Source organism: Sarcophilus harrisii, chromosome 2, assembly GCF_902635505.1.
Source record: "Sarcophilus harrisii chromosome 2, mSarHar1.11, whole genome shotgun sequence".
NCBI classification, from domain to species: domain Eukaryota; kingdom Metazoa; phylum Chordata; class Mammalia; order Dasyuromorphia; family Dasyuridae; genus Sarcophilus; species Sarcophilus harrisii.
Genome location: NC_045427.1, coordinates 488,703,782 through 488,731,400, shown reverse-complemented (window position 1 = coordinate 488,731,400; position 27,619 = coordinate 488,703,782). Strand labels below are relative to the sequence as shown.

Sequence of the window (27,619 nt, the reverse complement as noted above, 5' to 3'; positions counted from 1 at the left end):
GTCTCCCCCCATTAGAATGTATGCTCCATGAGGACGGAGATTGTGAAGGTTTTTCTTTGTATTCCCAGCACTTAGTACATCTCTGGCACATATAAATACTTAATAAATGTATGTTTAGGGCAGCTAGATGGTGCAGTGGTTAGAGCACTGGTCCTAGAGTCAGGAGGACCCAAGTTCAAATCTAGCCTCAGACACTTAACACTTCCTAGCTGTGTGACCCTGGACAAGTCTTAACCCCAACTGCCTCATCAAAAAGAAAAAATTCCCTTAAAAAATAAGTGTATGCTTACTAAGATCTAAGTGTTACCATGTATCTGAATCCTTTCCTGGCTTCTCCTCAGTTGCTTAATGTTCTTCACCTTTTGATCTTTTTAAATATATGTCCATATTTTCTCTCCCAACAGAATAAATGCTTCCTGGAGCAGGGGTTGTTACTATACCTCTGTCTTTTTATTCCCAGGGCCTGCTACAGTAGTGGGTGCTCAATAGATATTTGTTGGTTGAAAGAAGATATTTGGAAGAAATGAGACTTGATCTGGCTCTTAAGAGACTGCTAGCTTTTGAAAAATCACAGGGGCTGGGGAAGGGTGTTTCAGACAGGGAAATGGAAGGTTCAAAGCTTCAGAGGTGAAAAAGGAGAGGGTGCATTGATCTAGTTTGGATCTAGTTTGGGGTGGGAGCTTGCCCTCCCACTGGCCATGGCTGTAATCCAGACGGGCCCCCCCTTCGTGCTGCCCTAAACCCCTTCTCTTCTCCCAGTGCGATCAGTACAAGAAGGGGATCATCTCGGGTTCTGCCTGCTCCGACCTGTGCGACAAGCACACCTTGGTGTTCCAGCAGTGCCTGTCCCCATCTCCCACTAAGCAGGTAAGGCACAAGGGCCCAGCCAAAGGCTTTCCCCACAGGGACGAGGTGGGGCCCAAGGCTCAATCGCTGCGACTACCAGATTCCCCCCTGGAAGGGGGTGTGAGGGACACTGTGTCAGAGCTTTGACTAAAGTTAATAGGAATAAGGTTTGAGGGTCATTGATCCCCTCTCCATATGTTTGTATTCTCAATCAAACAGACTAAGCCCCAAACTCAGACGAGGACGAGCGGCCTGCCCTTGGCCATAAACGCATCCCTAGCTTTGGCTGCTGGGATATTCGCTCTTAGCACAGAGAACCTCACAGTTTGTCTTTGTCACTGACCCAATAGTGGGGTCCTATTTGGGGACCCATTTGCCCTGCTGGAAGGAACTCTAAGACCCCATCACACTGTCCGGGATTATGTCAGGAGCCTCTTCATATTGATACCCAAGGAGTCCCAGGCTGCTGTTTCACAAATGAGAAACCTGCCCAGGTCTGGTCCCTGTGGGGTTGGGAACCTGTATTTTGTACTGAGAATTGCTTCCTGCTGTTTTTTATTCTCCTTACTAGATGCTAACAGGGGAAAGGAAACCTGTGGAAGGAGGTTTTGGGGAACTAAAAGGGTCAAAATCTACATAGTTCCCCTATCCTCCCTGACCATTCAGAGGTGCAAAGGCTGCAGACAGTAGGGGAACTCTGGGTAAGGTATAAGACCCTTTAGCCCAGAGGAAACCCGCTGACAATATCTGGTTTGGCTCCCCATTTCTCTTTTCCATTTCAAAACCATTTCTTGAGAAGTCAGGGAGGGTGTGACCACCTGTGTTCTACTTGAAGCAAGGATACTTATAGCAGGGTGTTTATTCAGTGTGATTGCTGAGGTAATGGTTCTCTAGTACACGTATAGTGTGATGTGGTGATGTAATGGTTCTACAATTGGCACATGCTCAGTATGCTGTAGTCATATAATCATACTGAGGTATTTGAGGGCTGAGAGGACTGGAGAGGAGAGAGTGTATATGAGCTCGAGCTCGATCAGACGCAGACTCCAGACTCCATCCTTGACCAGTCTTGTGGTCGTTCTCTTGCCTTCATCACTTTTCCACCTAAGACCAAGACCCATCCAGAGATCCTCCAGAAAGCTAGTCTGGACACTACACAGAGGGAATAAAACTCAGGAGAATCTGTGTTCCTCCCAGCCCCAGCTATCCAGGGCTGGAAGTTAGTAGGAATACATCCAATCATGTGAGGGCAGTTTTTCTCAAAACCTACTGTGGTGGATGTGAAAGAAGAAAACTTTTCTACTTGGATAATTCCTCAACTCTTTTATTTTTATGCCAGGTATACAGTGGAGTTTGGAAGGGGAAAGCGGTGATCATCAAATGTGGTATCACAGAGTCCTTGAAGGCTGAGAACAATCCTGACACAGCCCCCCGAAGAGAGCTGGTTCTGTTTGATAAGCCAACAAGAGGCACATCAATGGATGAGTTCAGGGAAATGCTTCTGAATTTTCTCAAAGTTAGTTGGTTTGTTGCAGCAGAAGATGTATCTTTTTCTTTTCTTTTTTCTTATTAAAGCTTTTTATTTTCAAAACATATGCATGGATAATTTTCAGCATTCATCCTTGCAAAACCTTGTGTTCCAAAGTTTTTCCTTCCCTTCTCCCCACCCTTGCCCTGGACAGCAAGTGATCCAATATATGTTAAATATGTGTAATTCTTCTATAAATTTCCACAATTATGTTTTTGTTTTTCTTTTAAAGCTTGAGCACTTGGGTTTGGGGCTCTGTGCCTCAGGACAAATCAAAAAAGATGTTCTTGGGCTCTCTAAAGACCCTGGGCAGAGCCAGTATGGTTGGGGCAAGCTCTAAGAATGGCATCTACCTGTAACCTCTGCTGTCCTTGATTTTTTTCCCTCTCTGACTAGATTGGTCTGTTCTCCCTATTGTATCCATCCTTGACCTTAATAGCTGACATAGCCAGTTATTCTATTGCCTGAGTCTTTGGTTTTTAAATGAATAAATGAATCAATCTCCCAGCACATACTTAGGCAATACTGATTAGGTGCAAAGCCAGCAGAACTTACATAAAGTTGAGCATCAGAGGCAAAAAGGTCCATCTGGTCTCTCCAGCATTGATTGGGTGGTTTCTAGAGAGACAGATTTATAAATTGTTATAGCTAGAAAGCACTTCAGAAGTCACCTGATTCAAACTTTTCATTTTATAGATGAGGAAATGGAAGTCCAAATAGGAATATGAGTCATTTAAGGTTATATAGTGAGTTAGTATCACATTTGGAACTAAAAGCCAGGTGGATCTTGAGGGGTAGTTCAGGATTCTCTGCCACTTTAACTCTTACTAAAATGTGCACAAACATTTTTTGAGTCTTACCTGCCTTCCATGAGAAGCACAAGTATTTATTTTCTGTTTTGCTCATCTTTTTTCCCCTATTGGAAAAAGAGGGAGGTAGGAATGGAAGGAGGAAGGAGACAGGAAGGGAGGGAGGAAGAAAGGAAATGAAAAGGAAGAAAGGGAGGAATGAGTAGAAGAAAGAAAAGGAGGGAAGGAAGGAGGGAGGGGAAAAAAGAAGAAAGGAAAAACTTTTGCAATAAATAAGCTTATTTTTAAAAATTTCCATATTAACCATGTCAAAAACCCCCATGTCTCTTCCACATTTTGAGTCCATTACTTCTCTGAGGTCAATAGCATTCATCCTTCTTGGGTCCCCTGGAATCATGGTTGGTTATTGCATTGATCGGAGTATTTAAGGCTTTCAAAATGTTTGTCTTTAGTGTTGTTGTTATCGTATAAATTGTTCTCTCAGTTCTAATCTCACTTTGCATCAGTTTGTCTTTCCAGGTTTCTCTGAAACTGCTTCTTTCATCATTTCTTGTGAACAACAGAATTTCATAGATGATAATTTATATAATCATTACCTAGTTAATGGACAGTACCCAATTTTCTTTAGTTCAAAGAGATGCTATAAATATATTTGTACATATGGGGCCTTTTGCTCTCTTTTTGATCATTTCTTAGGATGTAGGCCTTGTAGTGATGGTAACTGGTCAAAGGGTATACACAATTTTGTGACTTTAGGGGCACAATTCTACATTACCTTCCAGACTCCACCAATAGTGCATTTATGTGCCTATTGGCCCTTCATCATCTGTCATGGGTGTGAGCTAGAACCTCAGACTTATATTTGTATTTCTCTAATTATTAGAAATTTGGATCACTTAAAAATATAATTATTTATAGCTTGGATTTCTAAATGCAATCCATTCTATGGACACTTTTTAGATCTTAAGGAAAAAATTCTCTGGTGTGGTAGAGAGAACATTTTATGAATGCTAAAAACAGAAGAGAGCTTTAATATTGTCTAGTATAATGATTAACTGTAAAAGATTCGGCTACTCTGATGAGTAGGTGACCCAAGACAATCTTGAAAGACTTATAATGAAAAATGTTATCTGACTCCAAAGAGAGAACTGATGAACTGAGAGCAAATTGAAGAATAATTTTTAAAATTATTTTTATTTTTCTTGCTTTTTTGCAACATGGTTAATATGGAAATGTTTTGCATGATTTCACATGTCTAATTTGACAGCATATTGTTTGCTTCTCAAAGGGTGAAGGAGGGACTGGAGGAAATTGGGAATTCAAAATTTAAAACAAATGAGTGTTGAAATTAAAATCATGTTCTTAAAAGAAGATCATCTGGTACAGCACCTTCATTTTGCAAATGAAGAAATAAAGGCTAAGAAAGGAGGGAGTGCCTTATCCAAAAATCATTCATTAAGTTATTAGGAGGGCAAGACTACAACACAATTATCTAGACTCAGTTTGGTATAATGTTATCCATTTTTTCATGATTTTTTGATCCTTTCTCCCCTGCTGGACAATGAAGTCCATGAGGAAAGAATCCATTCTTTTAATTTCTGTATCTCCCATAGTACTAAGGACAGTAGAAGCACAGTATTGCAATGATCAGTTCTGATTTATGTGGCTCTTCTCAACAATGAGATGATTGAGGCCAGTTCTAATGATCTTGTGATAAAGAGAACCTTCTATACCCAGAGAGAGGACTGTGGGAACTGAGTGTGGATCACAACGGAGCATTTTCACTCTTTTTGTTGTTGCTTGCATTTTATTTTCTTTCTCATTTTTTCCCTTTTTGATTTGATTTGATTTGATTTTTCTTGTGCAGCAAGAGAATTGTATAAATATGTATGCATATATTGGATTGAACATATAGAATACTTACCATCTAGGGGAGGGTGGGGAGAAGAGGGGGAAAAATTGGAACACAAGAGTTTGTAAGGGTCAGTGGTGAAAGATTATCCATGTCCATATTTTGAAAATAAAAAACTTTAGTGTAAAAAAATAAAGCACAGTGTTGCTAGCAGTAAGCACGTGGGGAATCTTGTTTATTGGCTGACAGGTTGGGTGGGACCAAGTCACAAAGGGCCAGGCAGAGGCCACCCTGCTTGATTGCCAGTTTTCTTGGCTCTTGTCCCAGCTTTACCTGCACTAGAAATAATATGGTGTCTTTGTTCCATCTGGCAGGGTAACCTTGGAGATCAGCCTTCTCTCGCTGGCCTGGTTAGCCAGATCATCACCATGGCGGACGTCAACCAGGATGGGAAAGTGTCTCTTGCGGAAGCCAAGTCCATCTGGGCGCTGCTGCAGCTCAATGAGTTTCTCCTCATGCTCTCGCTGCATGAGAAGGAGCACACGTCCAAGCTGCTGGGGCACTGTGGGGACCTGTACCTCACAGAGAAGATCCCCCATAGCTCCCTGTACGGCACTGAAGTCCCCCCCTTTCTGAGGCCGCTGCTGCCCTCCGCGCTCCACAGGCTCATCCAGCAGTGGTTCGCACCAGCCTGGCCGCGCAGGGCCAAGATCGCCATCGGCCTCCTGGAGTTTGTGGAGGAGGTCTTTCACGGCACCTACGGGGTCTTCTACATCTGCGAGACCAGCTCTGCCAACGTGGGCTACAACGCCAAGTTTGACTTTAAGATGGCTGACCTGGGCAAGGTGGCCCCGGAGGCCGCGGTCCGGGCTTTCCTCAAAGGCCGCCACTGTGAGCAGAATGCCGACTGCACCTATGGCCAGGACTGCACGGCCCCCTGCGACAGGCTCATGAAGCAGTGTAAGAGTGAGCTGATCCAGCCCAACCTAGCTAAGGTGTGTGGGCTGCTGAAGGACTACCTGCTGTCCGGCACCCCGGCAGACCTCCAGGAGGAGCTCCAGAAAGAGCTCCAAATCTGCATGACTCTGAGCGGCCTGGCCAGCCAGATGGAGGTACACCACTCCCTAGTGCTCAGTAACCTCAAGACCTTGCTCTGGAAAAAGATATCCAATACCAAATATTCCTAAAGGGACCAAGGCTTGTCCCAGCCACAGCCCACCTCTGCTATCCTTTGGGGGGAATCTCATTACAACAAAGGGTTCTGTAGGACAAACATTTTCACATCCCGAGGGAGAGGCCATGGTAACAGCTCTGGCTACAACCAATTCTATGTCACAAGTAGAATAAGTGCTTTCTCTAATCTATCTACACCACAGCTGCTTTCTATGAGGAAAGGTTTTGGTTATCCATGGTGAGGAGAGAACTGAATTCTTCCCTTCTCTTTTGTCCTGTTGACATTTCCACAGTTGTGGCAATGAAACTCGTCCAAATTCCCCAGACATAATTTGAAATTAAACAGGAGTTGAGGATCTAAAAACCCCCCAAAGGGATGGATGGGATACATGGACTTAGTACCATCCCATCTTCTCCTTTCCGGTACTGAATACAAAACATGTCACTTGCTGGAGTCAGCTTTCTTCTCCAGCTCCAGAAGCTAGATTTTTTTTTAAAAAACACAAACCATACAACAAAAACAATTAGGTCCCTTTCCTGGCCCCACCTCTACAAGAATTCATTATTTACCTGTCTGCTTTCCCCTCCTCTCCTTCACTAGAAAGAGCTCTCCACCAATAGGAAGTTCCCATAAGCTAAAAAACCTTTTTATCCATGGAAAAATGTACCTGCAATCCTTACAAGACTATTGTCCTAAACCCTTCAGACACCCAGGTCAATAATGTGAGAACTTGGCAACCATAGCTAAAAGGCTGTGTAGCAAGTAGAAATCAACTGTGCACTCTTTCCTCATTAAGGAAGGATCTGTATTAGTACAGACCGAGGGAATCATAATGCTGTTTTTACAAAAAAATTTTTTTGTTGAATACTGATGTAAATAAATAGCTTTTATGTGACTGCCACTGGTCTATCTGAGCTGCCACTCTTGTTTGCAATAATTGCTCCTTGAGGATTTATTGGGAAGATGTGTTCTTTTAATCACTGTAAATTCTCTTATCCACAGGTTGTTGACATGTCATAATGGCATTCCTTTCCACCTAATCTTCTTTGTTCTGGGTTATTCGGGGGACTCTTGTGGGTTAGAGGGTTAAGTTGTAACCCCCATTCTATCTCAGTACCCTATTGTTGACAAACACTTTCTCTTAATTGGATAGATTTCTTCCCCTTTCCTGACTCAACTGCCCAGTTTTTAGGAAGGGTTGACTAGGTACCTTCCATGTTTCTCTAACAAACTGAAGTTGGGCAAATCTTTTAAGTCTCTTTGTGGGGTAATTTAAGCCACCACTAAAATTGGGGCTTGTGATACAACTGATGTCCAAGTAGTCTCGTGTATCCTCCAAAGGAGGGGATATTCCTAAGGGGTGAGAAAGTTTATTAAATGGATAGGAGTTTACTTGATGGTCAGAATAGAAATGTTCTCCCATTAGCTGGGAAGATTAATAAGCAAGTCTTTTTTGTGTTACCCAAGATATTATTGTAAAAATTGAGTCTTGGTTTTAAAATTATGTCTATTCATCTGAACTGCAATGACTTTTAGGGAGATTGATGGTCTCATACTCATCGCACCATTCCTTGCTCAACAATCTAGCACCAGAGTTAAATGCAAAGCAACAGTATATTTGAGCCAATTTTCTTCCCCCTCATTTCTTTCTCCTTTGCTTTATTAAAGCCACCTTTCCTTCCTTTCCCTCCCCAAACTTTCCCCTTCTGTGGAGCCTCCAAGTTATCATTAACATTCAAAATGATTGTTTCCCCAGGCTGAGGGACTAAACTGGCTACACTCCTACTTAAACAGCCTATTGCAAAGAGGCCAGAACACACCACGGAAAGGTCTTTAAATGCACTCTAAGGTAAAGTCAGATGATTAAAGTTAAAAAAAAAATCTAAGTTATGAGCTATTCAAAGGGTGAACTTTCATTTTCTAAATTCTGCTAAAACCATTATTAAATCTCTTCGGCATTGTTTATGGAGTTTGTATTAATGAGAACTTTCATCTTAAATCCTTGGAGCAGGAATTAGAACCAGCTCAATTTGGAGAGAGACCGGTAACAGACGCAACTTGAGCTAGGAAGAGCAAGAGCCGTGCTCTGAGGGCTGCAGATGGGTGGTGTTTCATGGGCTTAGTGCTTTCTAATAAAGCCCCTGTGTGCTCAAAGTAAGGACTTGAGGCTGGAATGGGATCTGCAGAAGATTGCCCTGGGAAATATTAGATTGAATTGAAAAAGCAGGACTGAGACAGTTATTATAATCTCATTATTCCTCTCACCATGACTGCTATAATAAAATCTTGGATGATACATAATATAGACATGCTTCTTTCTAGACTAGTCTAGAAAACATTCTTTCCCAGACTCTTTTCTAGACAGACTAGAAAGTACTCTTTCCCACACTTTCTTCCAGATGTTTTTCTAAACTGGCAGTCCAGAAAGCACTCTTTTCCAGACACTTTTTTGGACTTTCAGTCTTGAAAACACTCTTTGCTAGACAGTCCAGACAGCATTCTTTTTCTAGACACTTTTCTTGTCAATCTAGAAAGCACTATTTTTTAGATAGTTTAGATGGCACTCTTCTGGATTGTCAGTCTAGATAAATAATGATGATCACTATTAGTCTAGAAAGCACTAGTTTCTAGGTACTCTTTTTCTAGACTGTCAGTCTAGGCTATATAATTTTATATGTATGTATGTTTTATAATATATAATTATATAATGTAATCACCAAGGTACTGACAAAGAATCATGTTATTTGTCTAAGGAAAACTTGTATACGAGATTAACAAACAAGAAATGACAAAAAAGAAAACCCAAACTCACTGGACTTGATACAGAACTTACTGAACGTAGGGAGGCCAAAGTTGCAGAGTCCTGAGGTTTTCTTGGCAAAGACTCCATAGAGTGAACAGAATGAGGTATTTGCAAAGGGTCATTCAGCTGGGTGTCTGAGACTGCATTTGAATCCATGAAAGTGGGTCTTCCTGATTCTGAGCTTGGTGCTTTATTCCTGTTCCACTTGGTTGCCTGAGCTCCAAAGACTGGAGTTCAAAACTCAGCTCTTCTGTTTACTGTGTGTAACCTGAAATGAGACACTTAATTTCACTGGGCACTGGGTTTCCTCATCTGTAAAAATCTGAAAAATATTCATTCTAGTCACAACCTTTAAGCAGCTTCTACATTTTGGGCCCTGCAGGGTCCCACTCTTAGTTGATCTAATTTATTTCCTTTGAGGGCAGCTAGATGGCGCAGTAGAAAATGCTGGGCCCGGAGTCAGGAAAGCCTGACTGCAAATTTAACTTCAGACACTGGATGTGTGACCCTAGACAGATCATTTACCTTGTATGCATCAGCCTCCTCAACTGTAAAATGAACTGGAGAAAGAAAAGGCAAATCACTGCAATATTTTTGCCAGGAGACCTTACAGGACCTTGGATGGAGACTGGAACTGAACAACAATCTCCTTTGATAACTTGCAATCTACATGTGAGCCATATTCATCTTTCTCTGACCTGAGAAAACATCTTTAGAGAATTTTTTTTGTACTTTTAACTACTAATGTAAAATTAAGCAAAATTAAAAAGACCCAAGAATACTAAATTATGCATACATAAACATGGTGTCAAAACTTTTCTTATTCTTCTAATATTCCTTCAAGGACAGGATTTTCATGAACTAAGCTCAAATGTTGGAAATTTATTTATCATTTTCACTTAATAAGTAGTACTTAACTTCTTTCCCAGTAAAAGACACAGTTACAATAGTGGGAGAGGTGTGAAGATTACCCCCACCCCACAGAGCAAGCTGTTTTTTTTTTTTGGTACTGACTCAGATTATAAAGAAAATTCAAAGCAAGATGCAAAGGACAAATTTATACTCTAGTTTTGTCAACATTAAAATATAAATGTTTCTTCCTTGAATATTAAACACATTTCTTTCATTAAAAACACACACACACACACACAAACCTAAAATACCTTCATCACAATTATTTTTTAAAAATCACCTCCAAGGTTTTCAATGCTAATTTTTAATGCAATATTTTTATCCAGTTTTTTCTTAAAACAAAATGTAAAAGCTTCAAAGTACGACAAAATTTAAATGCTTCAAATTACTTCTTGTGAATTTCAACATAACTAAAGCATAAAAACTCATTAGCTATCCATTATGTTGAATGTTGGTCAGTCAAAAATTCTGCTTATCATACATACCAAATATCCTAATTGGCTACTTATATTCAAAGTATCAGAAGAATAGGATGATCTACAGGAGAGGCACATTCCTAGCAGAACAGTTAGGATAGGGATATGCATAAATTCTCTCTATAGTTGGTTTTCTCATGACATTATATAGCAACATGGATAGTATACTCAGATCACAAAACCTAATACCAGTTATTTTATGACTCAGACACTTGCATACTAATCACTTTTGCAAGTGAAAAGATGTAGATTAAGGGTAAACTCCTGATCACAAGACAGCTTGGGAGCTGTTGTTTAAGATAAATCCTTATTATCTATCCTTTGCATAAATAGAATACTGGATTTTGCTAGCAGCTGGCTCTCCACAGGACATGCAACTGCGTGAGCTCCTGGGAAATGTAACAGGATTGGCCTGTCTACAAACTTACAAGAACTGCATCAAAAGCAGTAACAGCATCCACCCACTGTCCTTATAATATATATATTTTGAAATTATTATAGCCTTTTATTTACAAGATATATGCATAGGTAATTTTTCAGCATTGATAATTGCAAAACCTTTTGTTTCAATTTTTCCCTTCTTCCCACTCCCTCCCCCAGATGGCAGGTAGGTCAATGCATGTAAAATGTTAAAAGTAATCCTCATCTATCTTTGGGATATGAAATTTTGACAGTATCCTCAATGTCACCTTCAGCCCACTGGTCTATTTCCTTAGGTTTATCAACTGGAGATTGAGAATTTTTTCAGAATTTCACAGCACTGTGCCAAGGCCTCTGGATCCCAAACCTTCAAATTCCTTTTCTGAAAACATTTCCAGAGGCCACAATTTCCTCCAGCTTTTCAAGATCCCACTTGTAACAGAATTCTAGCATCAACATTAAAAATGGTATCTTTTCTGCTGTACTAACAAGATTTAAAGTCTGGCTGACCGCCTTCATAATTTATCAGTGATCTTCAGGGAATCTTGTAGGCAACATTCCACATTTTGAATGCCCAAGTCCACTGGTTTAATCAAGATGGGTATATGGCAGATAAAAAGATGGCTGCACAATGGTGGATTTTTCTGGGATCCACAGGCAGCAGTACCAGGCACTTTCACAAGGCCTTTCTTGGTCTGGGGCTGCTGTAAATGAGCAAGATTCAGGACCTGGAGGCACCAATGGTCACACTTAGGGAATGAATCAAGGGAAAAGAGCCACCAGGAGCTTCTAAAGACACCCTAGATTTTCCAAAGAAAATCAAAAGCACTAGATGCCGGTCATGAGGACAGGACAGAAGACTTATGGGGAGAGTGGTGGAATTGTAGACCTCATACTGACTGGATAGAAAAGATGGTATGGAGTCTGAAATTCTGAGGGAGACAGGGCCAGGTGTGCAATATCCCTTTGAAGGTAAAGCCATGCAAAAACTGGCTATCTGGATAGATGGGAGGGCAAAAGACAAATCAATAATTGAGAATTAGGAAACAACTGGAGACAGAACTGACAAGGAATTGGGCACAAGGGATACAAGGACCATAAGGTAATTAATCTGGGATCTTGAACCAAGTGATACTAGTTTCTCTGGGGTCTGATAGGACAAAGGTATTGCAAAATGTAACCCTTATGTGAGAAGTTAAAGGATATTGTTTGTGCAAAGTGCACAGGTAGTCATTACTGATGGGGTCTCCTCAAACAGCCTATTGTTTTCCCTGAAGACCAAATAAGACAAAATCCAGCAACTCCTTTTACAAGGGGCAGAGGAATGAAAATTTGGGAATGCTGGATTTAGGATGTCCACTAACACAAATGAAAAACCCCGAGATCTTGTGTTGTAATAGATCAATGGACATACCATTTTTTTTCCACATAAAGATGAATAGGGTACAGAACAAGTTGGCCCCCCATTAATCAAGTTATGCACAATAGACCTAATAGCACTAGCTTTCACATGTGTTTCCCTGTAATCTGGATGACTGGAATGGTAAAGCTTTGTAAAAGGGACCCTTTTCTTAATTTGGGGTTAATACCTCTTAAGATTGTTATCCATCTGCTTCTTCCTTCAAAGTTTTGTCTTCTGCAGTTATAGCATTTTTTACCCATAACTTAATATAAGATGCAACTTGCAGTATTACATGAAACAGGCTCATAGATTTTAGGGGCTCAGGCTCACCTTCAGTTTATTTTTGTTCCAATTCCTTCAGAATCATGTTCTGTAATACTTCTGAAGCCAGGAAAAGACCTAAAAAGAGCTTCAATTAACAGCCTGGGCCTCTCAGGTGACTAGGAATTCTTTGGGGTGCCGACTTAACCTGTCCCAGGTCACAGAGATCAATTCCCAATGATAGAATTTGGCACTTGTTTCAGTCATGTTGATCTCGCCCCTTACTTCTTTAGCTCTCAAGTACAGATGAAGGTGAAGCAAACGGGCGACACAACTAGTATTTGCACTCAAGAAGTCTTTCCAACAACTCCTTATGAATACCCCCATCCTAGCCACTGTGCCAGGTGTTTGTTTTAAAGATCAGGTTGGTTATTTCAATGAATTCATCTGGCTCACCTCAGATTTCTGAAAATTGCTATTTCCCAGGACAGTAGAGTAGGTGGTCACATAAGATCAATTTTGCTAGGGATGGGATAGGAAGAACACCACGATTTCATCTTTCATCTGAGAATGAACTTAAAACAGTTGTTTTAGAAAGAAGTTTATTAGGCCCTCCAACAGAAAGGAGGGCCAAAATGGGTGATCAGCACCTCCAATCAGTAGGGGCTTTGTTATAGACATTTTAAATTTGAAAAAGGAAATCAAGTTGTAGAAGAAAACATGCTTTTGACATTTCAAAATTTACTGGGAAATCAGTGCTTGTGGTCTGGATTCTTTCTCTTCCAGTCTTTTCACATTTCTCATAGGCCCATCCTTCTAAAAAGGTTCGTTCACTGCAAGAACAAAATCATAATAAAGTCATAAAAGTTTGTTCATCCAGAAATTGCACTGTCTTATAAATAGGTAGTGCTGCCCTTTAAAAAGATTTTCCTAAAAAAAAAAAATTAATTAAAAAATTTTTCCTATTATCTTATGTGATCCTGAAGCACTTAAGCAGTCAATCTGCATTTTGCTTTAAAAAGTAGCACAATTCACACCTGAAGGGATAATTTTGCCAACAAGAGCCTGTTTAGCAACTAAATGTCTAAAAATCAGTTAAAAAAAAATCTCAACCCTACAATACTTTTTTGTTCAAGGCCACATATTTTCTGTTCACCTGACCTTCCTGATGCCATGGTAAAGTTTTAAAGTATGCAAGCCATGTAATAAAAAGCACTCGCTTATGAAATTCTTTGGCCTTCACACTAAGGTCATGAGCCAGCCATAGAGGCCTCCTTTGAAAGTTTTAACTCATTCCTACAAAATACCATTCTAGTTGTTCTAATTGAGGTGTGGCTAATGTACAGCAAATCAAGCAACATTCATGTATTTTGGACAAATCACAGTCTTGCAGTAAATATCCTATTCTTACTTGTTTCTACGAATAAGCAAACACCTTTTTTCTCCTTTATTGTCAAACTTACAGTCCTTTTCTCAAAAAGTGGGTAAGTCAGAATGATTGAATATTATCTTGTAAATGACTTCGGTGTATAAAAACAATCTATTAATCTAACCAAAAATTAAGTGAGCATGCACAAAGAATTCTGCAGGATAACTGCAATACACCCAAATACTCGATTCTCCTGGAAGGATAAAAAGTATACAGGAGCCCATCATCACAAGTTATGTTATGGTATAGGCTACTATCTGAATCTACAAGGCAATTTGATGACTATCCAGACTTGTCATTTCTTGACATGGGAGACTCAAAGACTACATCATTTAGGTCACTCCTTTTCTATTTGTCCTGGACACACTATTCTCTTCACTGGATTTCTGGGATATTGCTGACTCATTTACCCACCTGACTTGCACAGAACAAGCCCAATGACTGGGAATTAAGGCTCACCTTTGAGTTACTCAGTGGTACAGATTGTTCCAGTTCCAAGTTTCTACACTCCTCGATAACCTCAAGTCTGGAATTTAATAGCCTAAACGAGCAAAGAGAGATAAGATACTTGGGTTATTATTTTATTATAGTGAAGACAAACTAAAACCACAAAGTCAAATTTAGTTTTATTTTGACCCTTATTTGAATGTTTGCTTGTTGATAGTTTAAAATTGGGAATTTAAGGGACTGAAAATTCTTACTATGGCTCATAGAATTTCTAGGGAACTGAATTTAGGTGAAGGTGAGAAAATGCTTGGACAAGTACCTAAAGACTCCCATTTTATTGAATGTCATTCTTAGAAATGTTTGTATATGTACAAATCACATCAGGAGATATTCTAATCATAACAAAAAAATCAATTATGCAGTAATAACTACTTTGTGAATTCTTTATGAAAGCTGTCAGGTACCTTTTTATTAAATGAGTTAAGGAAAAAAGAAAAACTACAGTGTAAAATTAAGGGGGAAAATCTTCTTTGTATTAATGCTTCCAATTTGTCCCCTCCATCCCCTCCCCTAGATAACAAGTAATCCAATATATGTTAAACATGGTAAAAATAGAGGAATCTTAACTAAAATAGGGTAATTCCTCTTATCTATGTCACAGAACTATTTAAGACTAAATGAAGGGGCAGCTAGGTGGCGCAGTAGATAGAGCATCAGCCCCAGAAGTCCTAGCTGTGTGACCCTGGCCAAGTCACTTAACCCCAATTGCCTCAACAAAAACCACTGAATGAAAATGCCATACCTGGGGCCTTGCAAATTAGTATTCAAAGACATATCTTGATTATATATAAGTATCTGGATAAGGCCATAAAACCCTCCTCTCAACCCCTAATGTTACTGTGTTGGCTTCTGAGCAAGAACTACAATTTTATTAGTGTTCTCTTAGGAAGTTAGTATTAGGTAATTGCTCTGGCCAATTAAATGCCTTTTCCCCAGCCAAAGGGCCACCTATCTACTTGGCTAATGATGTCTCTGGTCACAATTTCCTGTCACTCAACAAAATAACAGAAGCCTCCTTTGATTACTGCACACCTGAGGTATCCCTCACCAATTATAGGATATTTCAAAAGTTGGGAGTATAATTTAAAGATATTAAACTTAAAATTAAACATCCCAGAATTATGATATTCTCCAGCTTAACTACCCTTCCCCCAAACAAAAAGCTCAGATGCAGAAGCTAAAGTAAGACTGAGACATGGAGTAGGTGTTTGAATGACTTAAAACTTCTAAATTATTTCAGTTTACTTTGTTCTCAGCTTATTCAAGTTCCAAGTTCTGGGAATCACCCTAAATGAGCAGATTAGATCTAATGCTCTTTACTAGCTTCTTGAAACTTTGTTTGATAACAAAAGCCTTATAACTGATTTAAAATCTGAGAAGCAAAGTTCAGTTCATCACTCCGGTGGTTTAGGTTTTTGGGTTAAAACAAGCTATTCAGGCCAGAAAGATCAAAGATGAAAGACTTGCATTCTTAAGCTGCCTTTTAGACAATTTTTTTTTGGGGGGGATTATGAAAAGCCGGGAAAATTCAGATAACCAGAATCATCTTTATCCTAAGAGTCACCCTGCTTATGGAAATCTAATTATAATGAAATTAAATAAAAGACAATAGTTCTCTACTGTCATTAAACATCCCAATATACAATCCAAATACTTGGCCTTCATGTTGCACTCACCCATAACTGAGGCCATTAAACATGGATTTGGTAGATGGTGGACAAACAGGAAGGAATCCAACCTAAACAAAGGTCATATGGGCCTCATTTCTTCATTGTCAAAAAAAAAAAAAAAAGAGCCAGATATGCACATTAATCACATACATCTCACAAAAGGAAAAGACAAAATATATTTTTCAAAGTTCCTGTAGACTTGTTTGGAAAGTCAAAGCTTAAATTAGTTCAAGCATGTAAAACCTTTTGCATCATGATAACTACAACTCTGAAGAAACGTTTTGGTCCACAGCCAAACTTTCTGTAGTTATATTACAGGACAACCCTCATCAAATCAATAAAATAAGCACTTGACAGCCCTCCTTGTTGTCAAGATACTTTATTATTTGACAACCCACATCTCTACTCAGAAGGTCTGACAGTAATCTCAATGACTTTTGAGTTCTCTCTTCCTATATTTCAAGCTGTTGAGTTAGTCTACCGGGGAGCGAAGAAACAAAATTTAAACATTAGTATAAAACAGTCAACGCCCAAATAATTTAAATGAGTACTGAAGAATATGAGGATAGGGAGCATTTAACCAGTGCCTCACACAGCAGGTACTTATTTAATAATACTTCAGGATAGACCACTTTTTAAGTAGCACTATTAAGTGAACCATATTTCCAACATGCCGATTTGCTTACTAATGAAAAATTAATACCTCATTCAACAGATTGATTAGATGTTTTCCCCTCCCCTTGTAATATACCCAAAGTCCACATGATCGAGGATCTATACACATATATATATATCTATAAAAACACAACTATAACTGGGAAATTCAGAAACATGTTAGGCAATCAACCATTCTTAGTGCTCACAGATTTCTGAACACTGAGCGTAGAAAAAGCCACTTCCTCTTTGCTACCTAAAGACACAGGTACAGCCCAGCACTGCAGCAGCAGCAGCTGTATCTGTATTGGTAATAGGTTTAAGGCAGCATTATTCATTATTAATAAAACAAGATTTGTTATTTGGAAATTCGACTTCAGTATTTTTTCAATAGTGATATCAAATACAATAGCATTGCTCTAGTTTATGTACACTTCTTTGAATTCTAAGATAACATAAATTGACTTATAACACAATCTTTGGAATCCTCATGCATTTCCACTCACCATTTAGGCCCACCTGCTCAGTCTGGCCTGTTTCATCTCCTCTTGCCAAAAAAGCCTTGAAAACAGTTTATTACTATTCTATTACAATGACAACCTGAAAGAGTTGAAAAGCCAAGTTTCATGAGAGTTCAAGTTGTCAACCAAAACCCAACAAAATATAAGAAAAGGCAAACTATCGATTAAATGTCAGGCTATTAATCATTCTGAGTGCTCACTGGATCAGAACACCGAGCGTAGACATAGTCTCTTTCTCTTTGCCACCTAATGACACAAATGAGGCACAACAGCCTCAATTGTAACGCCTCTAGGGGCAATTTATGGTTCTCACTAAACCAGGAATTTTCTCTTTATAAACACAATTTTGACAACTGTCCTAAACACAGATATATCTTAAATGGAATGTAGGCCTAGTTACAAAAAGGAGCAAATTCTGAGGTAAAAATTTTGAACCCTTGAGTCTTATGAGGGTTTACTCACTGCAAATAAGTTGTATATTCTTTCCTAGTGATTAATAGAATCAAAAAATTATAATGAATCTCAGCACCAATTTGTAAGCACAACATTCTAATCTGGTCTCCATCAACGTGAATTTTTTTGTTGTCTGAAGCAGGTAAAAGCATACTTGAAATTTCAGTTTAGTTTTAAAAACAAAATACTTGAGATATCAAATCAAATTACTATTTCTTGATCAAGGCTAAGGGAACCCCTCTAAGGAACACCAAGTACATAGGGGCTAACGCAGATTAACCCATCTGATTTACTGTTATAAACCCCAATGTTGACCTAATGAATAAAATATCAAATATTGTGTCACAAGAGTCTAAATCATTAGTCTCCAGACATGAAATTTTTGAAACCTATTAATGACAGATGGTTTATAGAATTCCTGAACTTACTTGCTTCACTTCCCTGAGGGAACATTCCCTGGATCCATGGCTTTTCCATTCTGCTAGAGAAAAGGAGGAAAATCAAGAAAATCCTTCAGTCAGTCTCACTACTGTTACCAATAGACCTTGTGGGACCCAGCTTGGAATGGGGCTGCCACCGTCTGCTGCTTCCCTAGTTGCAACCCCTTTTCCACTCACTACAAAAAACTGATTTGCCCCATAGATTTGACCAGGTCAAACTCCTCCCCTACAAGCGATCAAGTTAAAGATGTCCATACTTAACTCGGAGCTTTTGTAAAGGAAAACTTCAATTTCATCATGAAATTTGGTTATTATATAAATAATTGTGACTAGGGTTCTCCTTTTGTTGAGCAAGATTTTTTATTTGTTACTTAAATGTCCCTACCCACATGAGTATGGGAACGAGAGAAAAAGCAAAATACAGTATTCAATTGTTACCGTAAACAAGTTGCTGCCATCTAGAGCTAGATGAAAAATTAGCACTTTCAAACTAAAACCACAATTCCTTCAATGTGTCAAGCGTGGCCAGCAAATAAAATAAAGCTTTAAGTAACTAGAGCAGGAGGGCGGAAATAGAGCAATGTTTAAAAGGAAATAGAAGCGTTACAAGATTTGTTCAACCGTGGGAGTTCTTTAGGCTCCGAGTTTGTCTTGTAACGCTTTCTAGAAATATTCTCAAATAGCACAAATCCGCAGCGTTATCAAGGAGAAGTCTGTCAAAAAGTTATTAAAAAAAAATAAAAATTGAAGAAAAAAAAAAGGATAAAGTTTCCAGAACATTGTAAAAGCAGACTCGTACATTTCAAAGCCAAGAAATCCTAATCCCGAGTATTCCTGGCCAGCTACGGAATAAAAGCGGAGGGGATACACTTACTTCCGCTTTTCATACTTTCTATCATTAAGGTTGAAATGCCGCTGCCCCTCCCCCTCCGCGGCCAGACTTCGGCGCACTCCGGAGGCCCAACACGTGGCGGAAGCCGCCGGCTAGGAGAAGCACTTCCAAGAGATGGCGGTATTGCCCGTTATTATCCATCAGGAGAAATTTAAGAAAACCACTCGAAGATTACGTTTGGTCCGAGACTTGGGGCACCAAGGCTGCTTTTAAAGATAAGATGACAGGGCCCGTTGAGCTTACCGACAGCTGCATAACGGAGAGGGTTCTGTCGTTCAAAGAGAGCATGAGCTCCCCCGACGCTGCCTTTTATAGTCTCTACGGCGGCCTGCGTGGGACACGGCAGGAAACGCATGCGCATTTCCTTCGGGATGGAAGCGTTCTGGTCTCTGCGGCTCCGCCCCTCGCCGCCCTGTTCCTCCGGAGCGCCTGCGCAGCCGGAACTGCGCGCTCTCTCCGTAGTCCCCCCCGGATCCCGCCGAGACTAAAGGCTCGAGAAACAAGGGATCCGCCCCTCAGGTTCCTCCTTGCCTTTCTCTGAAGGAGGCTCTAGCAGACATGCGTCAGTGAGCGCGCTGGCCTTGGGGACCAATCAGGGCCCGGGCTTTAGAGAAGCAAACCAGTGATGGACGCTTAGGGTTACCCAGGGTTCTTAATGAATGGCGAGCTGGAGAAATCAGCCCGCAGTTAACGGGCTTTTGCAGCCTCCAGCTGCGCTTTACGGAGCAGCCGAGATTTCGGCTCCGATTCCGCTGAGAATCTGACCGCTTGTGTGACCTCGGGCAAGTAATCTGCCCTCAGCCTCAGCATTTCTGAAATGCAGGGATTGGACGAGATCGGAGGTTCTTAACTTTTTGTAGTAATACAGTATCCACAGGTTTTTTGCTTTTTGTTTTTTTTTTTAGCTCTTCTCAGTATTTTTTTTTTAAATAATAGAAGATAAATTTCAGTTAAAGGTTAGCAAAATAGAAATGTAATTTTTTCTCCAGCTGAGTTCGGGGACAACCTTTTTTTTACTCCCTTAAAAACTTTCCCACTAATTTTAAGGTAAGAACCTGTTGGTTCTTAAGATTTCCTCTACTTCTAAATACTGTGTTGCTACTAATTTTTCTAAAGAACAGGTTTCTAATATTAATATTTCTTTTCCACTAGTTAGTTTCTTACAGCCTAAAAATCAGCCCGTCTCCGATCTTTTTTTTTTATTAAAGCTTTTTAATTTTCAAAAGCTAGCATGAATAATTTTTCAACAATAACCCTTGTAATCCCTGTGTTCCATTTTCTAACCCCTTCTCTTCACCCTCTCTCCTAGATAGCAAGTAATCCAATATATGTTAAACATGGTAAAAATAAGTCAAGTCCAATAGATGCACACATATTTATACAATTATCTTGCTGCACGAGAAAAATCAAATCTTCAAATCCTCCATGGGCTCATTCCACTTAGCCATCAATTCATGTAAGTCTCTCCAGGGCTCTGAAATCATCCTACTGATCATTTCTCTCTCTCATTTTTTATTTTATTTTATCTGCATTAGTTTTGTTTGTACAAAAACAATATAGTCAAAATTATCTATTTTTTGTTCAATAATGATTTCCAGTTCTTCTTTGCCCACAAATTCATTCTTTCTTCACAGATCTGAGGAATAAACTATATTTTATTTTTCTAATCTGTTTATAATATCACTCTTTATGTCTAAATCGTGAACCCATTTCAACCTTATCTTGGTAAAGAGTGTTAGGTATTGGTCAGTGTCTAGTTTCTGCCATACTAATTTCCAATTTTCCTAGCAGTTATAGTCAAATATTGAATTTTTATCCCAAAAAGCTGAGGTTTTTGGGTTTGTCAAACACTAGATTACTATAGTCCTTGACTTTTTTTGTCCTGTGAACTTAACCTATTCCACTGATGGACTACTTTATTTCTTAGCCAGTACCAAATGGTTTTGATGACTGCTACTTTGTAATATAGTTTTAGATCTGCCACAGTTAAGCCACCTTCATTTGCATTTTTTCATTAATTCCCTTGAAATTCTTGACCTTTTGCTCTTCCAGATGAATTTTGTTATTTTTTCTAGATCTGTAAAATAATTTCTTGGGAGTTTGATTGGTATGTATTGAATAAGTAGATTAATTTACGTAGTACTGTCATTTTTATTATATTAGTTCAGCCTATCCATAAGCACTTGATATTTTTCCCATTAGAATTCCAAATATTTTATATTATCGTTAGTTATTTTAAATGAAATTTGCCTTTAAATTTCTTGCTGTTGGATTTTGTTGGCAATGTATGAAAAAGCTAAAGATTTATGTGGATTTATTTTGTATCCTGCAACTTTGCTAAACTCCCCATTACCTATGATCCTTGCTGATGGTTTTAAATAGATGCTACTCCATCTCCCATCCTTAAAAAACCACAAAACAAAACCCCTCCCCAGATCCCACGATCTTTTCTTTATCCCTTGCAATTTGGCTTCCACTCTCATCTCTCAGTTAAAACTGCTCTCTTCAAAGTTACCAATGATCTTTTTGTTGCCAAATAAAACAATCATTCTGTCTTTCTGCCTACTCTCTTCTCTTTGGGTTTTTCTGACTTTGCTGGATTTGGGTTCTTCTCAAACTTGTCTGACTGCTCAGTCTCCTTTGCTTTTTTACCCTGTTACAACCACTAACTCACGGATATCTTCCCAGGTTTGGTCCTGGACTTTTTCTTCTTTTTCAGCATTCAGTAATGATGAAATTTGGGAGTGCAGCCAGACCCTTCCCATACCAAATTGATGGAGTTTCACCACAAATATTGGGGAGAGAAGGTGTTGGGCCCCAAAAGTATTTTGGGGTTAAAGGCTGATGTCATGAGGTATCTCAAAATATTATAAAGACTTAGACCATCTCCAAATCAAGAGGCAAAGATTTTATTATGCTGCTAACAGCAGGCTAAAACTGTACGGGGATTTGGGGAAAGAAAAGGAGTTTTAACAATGAAGGCTAAGTTTCCTAGCAGAACTCATAATTAACCTGGGAGTGTGGAGGATGAAGAGAAAAGACACTATTAAAGAGGAAAATGCCATAAAGGTGTCTACAAGTTCCCAATGAACCCTCAACAGATAAGGGAGGGTGTATTCCTAAAGGAGTTTTAGTGGGGGATCACTGACTAACCCTAAAAAGTAATTAAGACTGTACAATTAATTGGACTTGTTGCTTTGCACAGACTAACCCCCCAAAGGGGTTAGCCTTTTAAAGGGGAAATATAATGGGGGGGGGGGGGGGGAGAGGATTGATTGACATCATAACTTGGCTTTCTGATTATCCAATCAGAAAGGTGGGATTATGCTAGTTTTGTCTATTTGAGTTTTCAATGGGGAACAAAAGGTCTACTTAGGAACAAAAGGTTTTCTTGAAGAGATAATCCTTGCTTGTCTAGAGATAGTTTAGACACTAAAATTCAGGTTTTTCCTTGGGATAGTTGCCACTCCTTGCTATCTGGTACCTGTTCTGATCTAGGATCTGGGGTTCTTTTTCTCCACCCTTGTATTTTATTCCCTCAAACAAATAGAACCCCATATCTTTTGGTGTGTAGGACAGTTTATTCTGAAACTCTGCTGAAATTGGGCATAGAGTTGTGTGATGACCATGTTAGCACCCTGGATACCTTAGAATCAGGCAGAGTCAGGATAAGCAAAAATCCTTAGTCTTTATTCTTGGTCTTTAGAGGTAGGATTGAATTGGATGGAAGCAGAATCTCTGCAACCTTCCTTCTCTTCATCTACCACCAAAGTGACTCTGGCTAGTCTTACTCCACCCCCTAGTCTCGCCTACAATTCTCTGTATACACCAATCATTGAGCCAGCACAGGATAGTGGGAAGGGCCATTTTCCAAGCATATGCCCATAGAGTATTGTCCAATCGGTAGTTAGTTTTAAGTGCTCGGCTGTCCTGATCTCAGTGCATCGACTCAAAAGTTTCAAGCCCATTACAGAATTGTTCCTGTCTTATATATGCCACTTGATGGGACTTGAAGGCAGCTGTTCTATGCAACATCCAATGGATGCTAAGTCTCAGGCCAATGCTATCCATCATTTGAAAGTGAATCAGCTGGTGCCTAGAGAAAAAAAAAAATCTAACGATAAGGGGAAGTAGGGATGGTACCATTATAAATAGTAAAGGGATGCTCAGGTGGCCAAAGGTAAATGTGCCAAAATGTTTAAAGGGCTTAAGACTTTGAATGGAGAGAATGAAAAGCTAATTGGCATGGAAATATGGGTAAAAAGTTGACTTTACTCCAATTATACTTAAGTACTTAAAGTTCTCCAAACCACATTGATATATCTTGTAACAGACAGATGACTAGATCAGATACTCATTTACTTAATTAATAAAGATATAATAACTACACATTTTTAGATTAAAAAGAGAAAGATCTTACATACTTGCATTGCGCTCATCTCTTCTGCTGATTACTTGTTCTGATTATAGAAATTTGCTGAAGAGGTAAAGCAAGGGCACAATTATGGCAGGAAAAAGCAACCTTAGTATGACTTCAGATAAAAGTCGACAATCAATCATACAGTAACAATTTGACCTCATATGTTTCTCATAGTGAGAAACCCAGGAAATTGAGCTATAAGAATCCTACCAAAGGTTGTTCTTCTAGCTTTTTCCCAGATATATACTTCCACCCGTAAAATTCAGGCTTTCTCTTGATAGGGCTGATGACGCTCCTGGTCTCTAACTTTTTCCTACAATTTTATCTTCTTGATCCTGGTGCTTTGCTAAATTCTTTTGGAACTTAGCCTGCTTCAAATTGCATTATAATTATAATAAACTTTGCCCCTTGGCTTGGAGATGGGTTCAAGCCTGCAAATTCTTTTGAGACGCTACTCAGCACTGGTCTACCACTCTACCTTTTGGGGTTTCTTTTGAACCTCAACAGTGCTACTTCCTGTAGTCAAGGACTTAGCAGGATCAAGGTCCTGGAGTTTTATTTTCCTTCACTTTCATCAGTAACATCAATTATTATCTCTACTTAGATGATGCTCATATTTACAAATCTAGCTAGCACTAATCTCTCATGGATATTGGTACATCACCCATTGCATTATGGACTAAGTATTGGATTTGGAATTAGATGTTTCGTTTTTGTTAGGTCATCTCAGTCACATTCAGCTGTTCGTGATCCTATAGAAGGTTTTGGCAGATACTGGAATAGTTTGCCATTTCCTTCTCTAGCTCATTTGACAAATGAAAAACTGAGACAAACAGGATTAAGTGACTTGTCCAAGATCACACAGCTAGTGATTGTATCTCAAATTCTCTTATTATCTTAAACTTGTATCAATTGCACATTTGATAAACATATTATCTATGCACTTATTCAAGTCAATGAAAAGAAGTATTAAACATCTCAAGGCCCTGCACAAATCTTTGAGGGCACTCCATTGTAGCCCCCCTACCATGTCACCAATGATTGATTATTCTGAGTTTGATCAGTCAACCAGTTTTGAATACACCTGAAAGGAAGTGTATCTATCTCTTCATATTCCCCACAAGATTGGCAGAAGATATTTTATTAAAAGTTTTGCTAAAGTCTATATTAGCTATATCTCTATAGCATTCCCCTCATCTATCAGTTTAATAACCTTGTCAAAAAAGGGAAACAAAGTTGTTCTGACATGTTTTGTTTTTTTTCCCCCAAACATGCACAATTTTCAACTTTCACCCTTGCAAAACTCTGTGTTCCAACTTTTGTTTATCCCTTCCTTCCCCCCACTGCCTCCCTTAGCATAGTGTGTTTGTGATGAAGCTGTGTGGAGCTCTTTGAAATCACAGCTTTCCTTTCAAGAGGATCACTAAAAATGATTTAATAATCCATTCTAGAATTTTCTCAAATCAAAGTCAAGGTCATTGGCCTACAGTTTACATTATGCTTTCTTCTTGATCACCCTTAATGCTGATGTATGCCCTCTAAGATTATTTTCAATTTATCCTATTTATATCTTGTTTGTACAAACCTATTGTTTTCCCCATTAGGCTGTGAGCTACTTGAGAACAGAGAGTTTTGGGAGCCTTTTCCCAGTAATGAACAAAGTGCATGGGACATAACAGGTGCTTACCAATGCTTTTGTCTTTTAAAAAGAAAATCAAAACATTTGTCCTTCAGTTTTGTAGGATCTCTTCCATTTCCCACCATTTTTCAAATATTACTAACAGTTGTTTAGTAATGGTATCTTCCATTTGTTTCAGTAACTAAGGAGGTAGTTCATTTGGGTCAGATGACTTGAATTCAACAAAGATAAAGAGATCTATTCTTGTTCAGTTGTGTTTGACTACTAGAGTGGTTTGCCATTTCCTTCTCCAGTTTATTTTACAGAAGAAGAAACTTAGGAAGATGGTCTTCCTGACTTCAGATCCAGCACTCCATCCACCAGGTCACCTAGCTGTCCACATGCTTACTATCTCTTTAATTATCTTATGTACCAACTTTTTGTTTGCCATATTTGTTCTTTCATTTCCAGTAGTCATTCTCATTGGCAGAAAAAATAGAAATAAATAGGAATTGGGCAGCTCTGCCTTTTCTCCAGTTCCAATTATTATCGTCCCATTCCTCCCAAGCATAGGCCAAATCCTTTTTATGTTTCTCCTCTTCCTTTAATATTAATATGGTTAAAACAAAACAACCCCATCCACCGTTTTGTTGTCCTCAGCTTTCTTTACCAGCTTCAACTCATTCTGAGCATTAGCATTTATGACACTTTAAATAAATTTTAATGTATTTATATTTTTATACTACCTTCATATCCTAATATATTCATCCTCTCTTCTCCCAGAGCTATCACAATAAGAATAAAAAGTTAGAAAAAAAATTCAGCAAAAGTGATAAATACAACCACTAATTCCAACATTACATGCCGTACTTCACACTCTAGTCTTCCACCTCTGCAAAGTAAGTATTCTCCTATCTTTTCTCTTTTGGGGATCAAGATTTGCCATTGTATTCAAACCAGTTCCACTTGTTCAATGATGAAGAGAGCCATCTACACCCAGAGAGAGAACTGTGGGAACAATATAGACCACAACTTAGCATTCTCACTCTCTGTTGTTATTTGCTTGCATTTTGTTTTCTTTCTCAGTTTTTCTTTTTCTTCCTTCTTGATCTGATTTTTCTTGTGCAGCGAGATAACTGTATAAATATGTACACATATATTGGATTTAATTTCAACATATTTAACAGGACTACCTGCCAGCTAGGGGAGGGAATAGAGGGAAAGAGGGGAAAATTTGGAACAAAAAGTTTTGCAAGGATCGATGTTGGAAAAATTACACATGCATATGCTTTGCAAATAAATAATTAAAAAAAAAAAGATTTGCCATCATGTTTCTATAATACTGTTTGAGATATTTTATTCTTTTCATTTACATTGTTGTCATATTTTTCTTCCACTTTACATGTTTTTCTTCCTATTCTTTTCTGCATTCATGCTATCTGTTGTTTATGGTGCAATGATAATATTCCATTATATTAATGTACTATGATTTATTGTTCCCTAGTCAATAAGAACATCACATCATTTCCATTTCTTTGCCACTACAAATACCATTATAAATATCGATATAAAAATCTATCACTGACCTGGAAGTATAGTTTATGCCTGATGGGAGTAACTTTTGGACAAAGGACACATTCATTTTGGTCACTTTCTAAGTGTAATTCTAAACTATTTTCAAAATGGTCAGACCCATTTGCAGTTTCACCAGCAGTGTGGAAGCATGCCTGACTTTGTACAATTCTACTAACTTGAACCATTCCCATCTTTTGTCTTTGCCAATTTGCTAGTTTTGAGATGAATTCTCAGAACTTTTATTTTACATTTCTCTTAGTGATTTATAGCACTTCTTCATGTGATTGCTATTATTTTCAAATTCTTTGCTCATATCTTTTGATTGGATTTTTGATATATATTTGTATTAATTTCCTATGAATTGGATATCAGAAATATTTGATATAAAGATTTTTTCCCAATCTACCTGACCACCAATTTTGGTAGAAAAGTCTATTTTATCTTTTGTGATCACTATAATTTGTTTAAGAATTCTAGTCAGGCTGTGAAAGGTATATCTGATCTATACAAAAGTATCTTTTTTTTATTTTAAAAGCAATTATGACAATCAAGACATATTTTTGATCATATTCTAATATATGGTATGTCAAAATAAACTTGATTTCTGGTTTTTCCATTAATTCTTAGTCCGGTAGTTCAGATTTCCACATTTTTTTACAGGACCATGCCATGCTTATGTTCATTGTATCTGCCACTGCTTTAATCATCTTTCTTTTTAAATCTAAGTTAGCTGTTCAAGTCTCTGTGCATCCATGGCCTTTTTAGGTAATTCCCATTTCCCTACCTCATTGTAATTGTTTCCTTTTGCCTTCTGAATTTTTGAATGTCACCTACCTGCTTAGGGTTGACTTTTCCTAAGAAATTTGATCCAGTAGGATCTTACATTTCTTTCTTCAAACCCTTCGAAATCTGTTTTCCCAAAAATTTAGGGCACATATGTCTATATCCCTCCTCCTG

The 27,619-nt window shown here is 38.7% G+C and overlaps 1 protein-coding gene, 1 long non-coding RNA gene and 2 other non-coding genes across 11 annotated transcripts in view; 1 reads left to right on the top strand and 3 right to left on the bottom strand.

The window, feature by feature from the left end:
- The window catches only part of DIPK1B (divergent protein kinase domain 1B), a 43,666-nt gene extending 36,548 nt beyond the window's left edge, over positions 1-7,118 (top strand). For 4 of the 5 annotated variants that reach the window (XM_012554011.2, XM_023494339.2, XM_031954931.1 and 1 more), the window contains exons 3-5: positions 760-867; positions 2,186-2,362; positions 5,410-7,118. In XM_012554011.2, the coding sequence (XP_012409465.1) occupies positions 760-867; positions 2,186-2,362; positions 5,410-6,222 (1,098 nt within the window). In that variant the 3' untranslated portion in view covers positions 6,223-7,118. The remainder of the gene's footprint in view (positions 1-759; positions 868-2,185; positions 2,363-5,409) is intronic. The other variant, XM_031954932.1, reaches the window with a different exon arrangement.
- A 5,950-nt stretch (positions 7,119-13,068) lies between these two features.
- Positions 13,069-19,365, bottom strand: LOC100923038. 4 transcript variants are annotated; one of them, XR_001121442.3, is made up of 6 exons: positions 19,293-19,365; positions 18,146-18,198; positions 17,250-17,343; positions 16,096-16,185; positions 14,372-14,453; positions 13,069-13,316 (listed from the first exon to the last, which is right to left on the bottom strand). It is a non-coding gene; the product is annotated as an uncharacterized LOC100923038 (long non-coding RNA). The 4 variants fall into 4 exon arrangements; XR_147323.3 differs by having other exon boundaries at positions 18,146-18,195; XR_004232333.1 differs by lacking the exon at positions 19,293-19,365 and adding an exon at positions 19,032-19,272.
- Positions 16,919-17,072, bottom strand: LOC111718563. The gene has a single exon (XR_002769089.1). It is a non-coding gene; the product is annotated as a small nucleolar RNA SNORA43 (small nucleolar RNA).
- LOC111718558 lies at positions 17,432-17,564 on the bottom strand. The gene has a single exon (XR_002769084.1). It is a non-coding gene; the product is annotated as a small nucleolar RNA SNORA17 (small nucleolar RNA).
- Positions 19,366-27,619: the final 8,254 nt, after the last annotated feature.